Raw genomic sequence first — 1,316 nt, forward strand, 5'->3', positions numbered from 1 at the left:
CTCCTTTTTCCAAAATTGTTCTACAACAAAACCAATTTGGGCATTTTTACTATAAAAAAACTAAAAATGTATTTTTTGTGTTGTTGTTCAATCATCCTCTGTTGTGCTTGCAAGTAATTTTGCTAACAGTTTTCAAAAGATTTTAAATCAGTGACTTTATTTTACGAATAGCTTAATAGATTCTACAAATACATATGTAGCGCTCAGTGCAAAGGAAAGCAGGAAAATGATTTTACAAAAAAATGTGCATGTTATGAAAAAAGGCAGGTAAGGCAGTTTTACTGAGGATGCTTGGCCTGAAGGTGCCGCTTGAGAGATCGTTTCCGTTTGAACGTTTGCTTACAAATGGTGCATGGAAATGGTCTGGAGTCAGTGTGCACCACTTGGTGTGTTTTGAGTTCGATTTTGCTTTTGAATGCTTTGGAGCATGTTGTGCATTTGTAAGGTCGGACGTCACTGTGCACCAGTTGGTGTGTTTTGAGATTCCCAAGTTGTGTGAATGACTTGGAGCATGTTGGGCATTTGTACGGTCGATCGCCAGTGTGCAACCGTTGGTGTCGTTTGAGATCACTTGTCTGTGTGAATGATTTAGAGCACACTGTGCATTTGTACGGTCGGACGCCAGTGTGCACCCGTCGATGTGTTTTGAGATCGCCACTAGTTTTGAATGACTTGGAGCATGTTGGGCATTTGAACGGTCGATCGCCAATGTGTACCGGTTGATGTCGTTGGAGTTTAGATAGACAATCAAACCTTTTGCTGCACTGTTGACACCTGTGGTTTTTAGTTTTTCTTTGACGACGATTTGGCTGTTGCTCACCTGATGAACTGCTCGAGTTTCCATTGACCACTGTTTCAGCTTGCTGAAACTCTGCAAAATAAAAAAGTGTTACACAAAAGAATAAGAATAAACCCAGCCACTGCCCACTCACCACTGACTGCTTCATAATCCTCATCATCAATTTCAGTGGCATCAGAGTCATTTTCCGATTCTTCATTTCCACTCAATGCCTCATTCACTTCATTGACATTTTCAGCAGTAGACGCAAAATCTTTTTTCATAATAAAGTGAAACTCATCGTCGTACATATCAATTGACGTTTGTTCCGGTTCTTCAGTTTTGATTTCCGATTCTGTTGATTTAGAAAAAGATTTATTAGTAAAGTTAATAGTATTTTTTATCATTTACCATTTCCTGCAGATTGATCGCCATTTTCCAAAGCATTGTAATCAGTCTCCGAATCATCTTCTTCTTCCTTCACCACAATTCCTTCATTTTCTTTTTCATCATTATTTGCACAATCAAACTCATCGTA

The 1,316-nt window shown here is 38.9% G+C and overlaps 1 protein-coding gene across 1 annotated transcript; it reads right to left on the reverse strand.

Annotated features, from left to right (window-relative positions):
- Window positions 1-343: 343 nt before the first annotated feature.
- LOC108354045 (gastrula zinc finger protein XlCGF49.1-like) lies at window positions 344-1,133 on the reverse strand (the record flags this gene model as incomplete). The annotated part of the gene is made up of 2 exons (XM_017605238.1): window positions 344-871; window positions 933-1,133. Coding segments are annotated over 2 exons (729 nt in total), but the record flags the coding sequence as incomplete, so codon positions are not given.
- Window positions 1,134-1,316: the final 183 nt, after the last annotated feature.

Source organism: Rhagoletis zephyria, unplaced genomic scaffold (genome assembly GCF_001687245.7).
Source record: "Rhagoletis zephyria isolate East Lansing unplaced genomic scaffold, Rhagoletis_zephyria_1.1 Rzeph_scaffold_33010, whole genome shotgun sequence".
Classification (NCBI taxonomy): Eukaryota; Metazoa; Arthropoda; class Insecta; order Diptera; family Tephritidae; genus Rhagoletis; species Rhagoletis zephyria.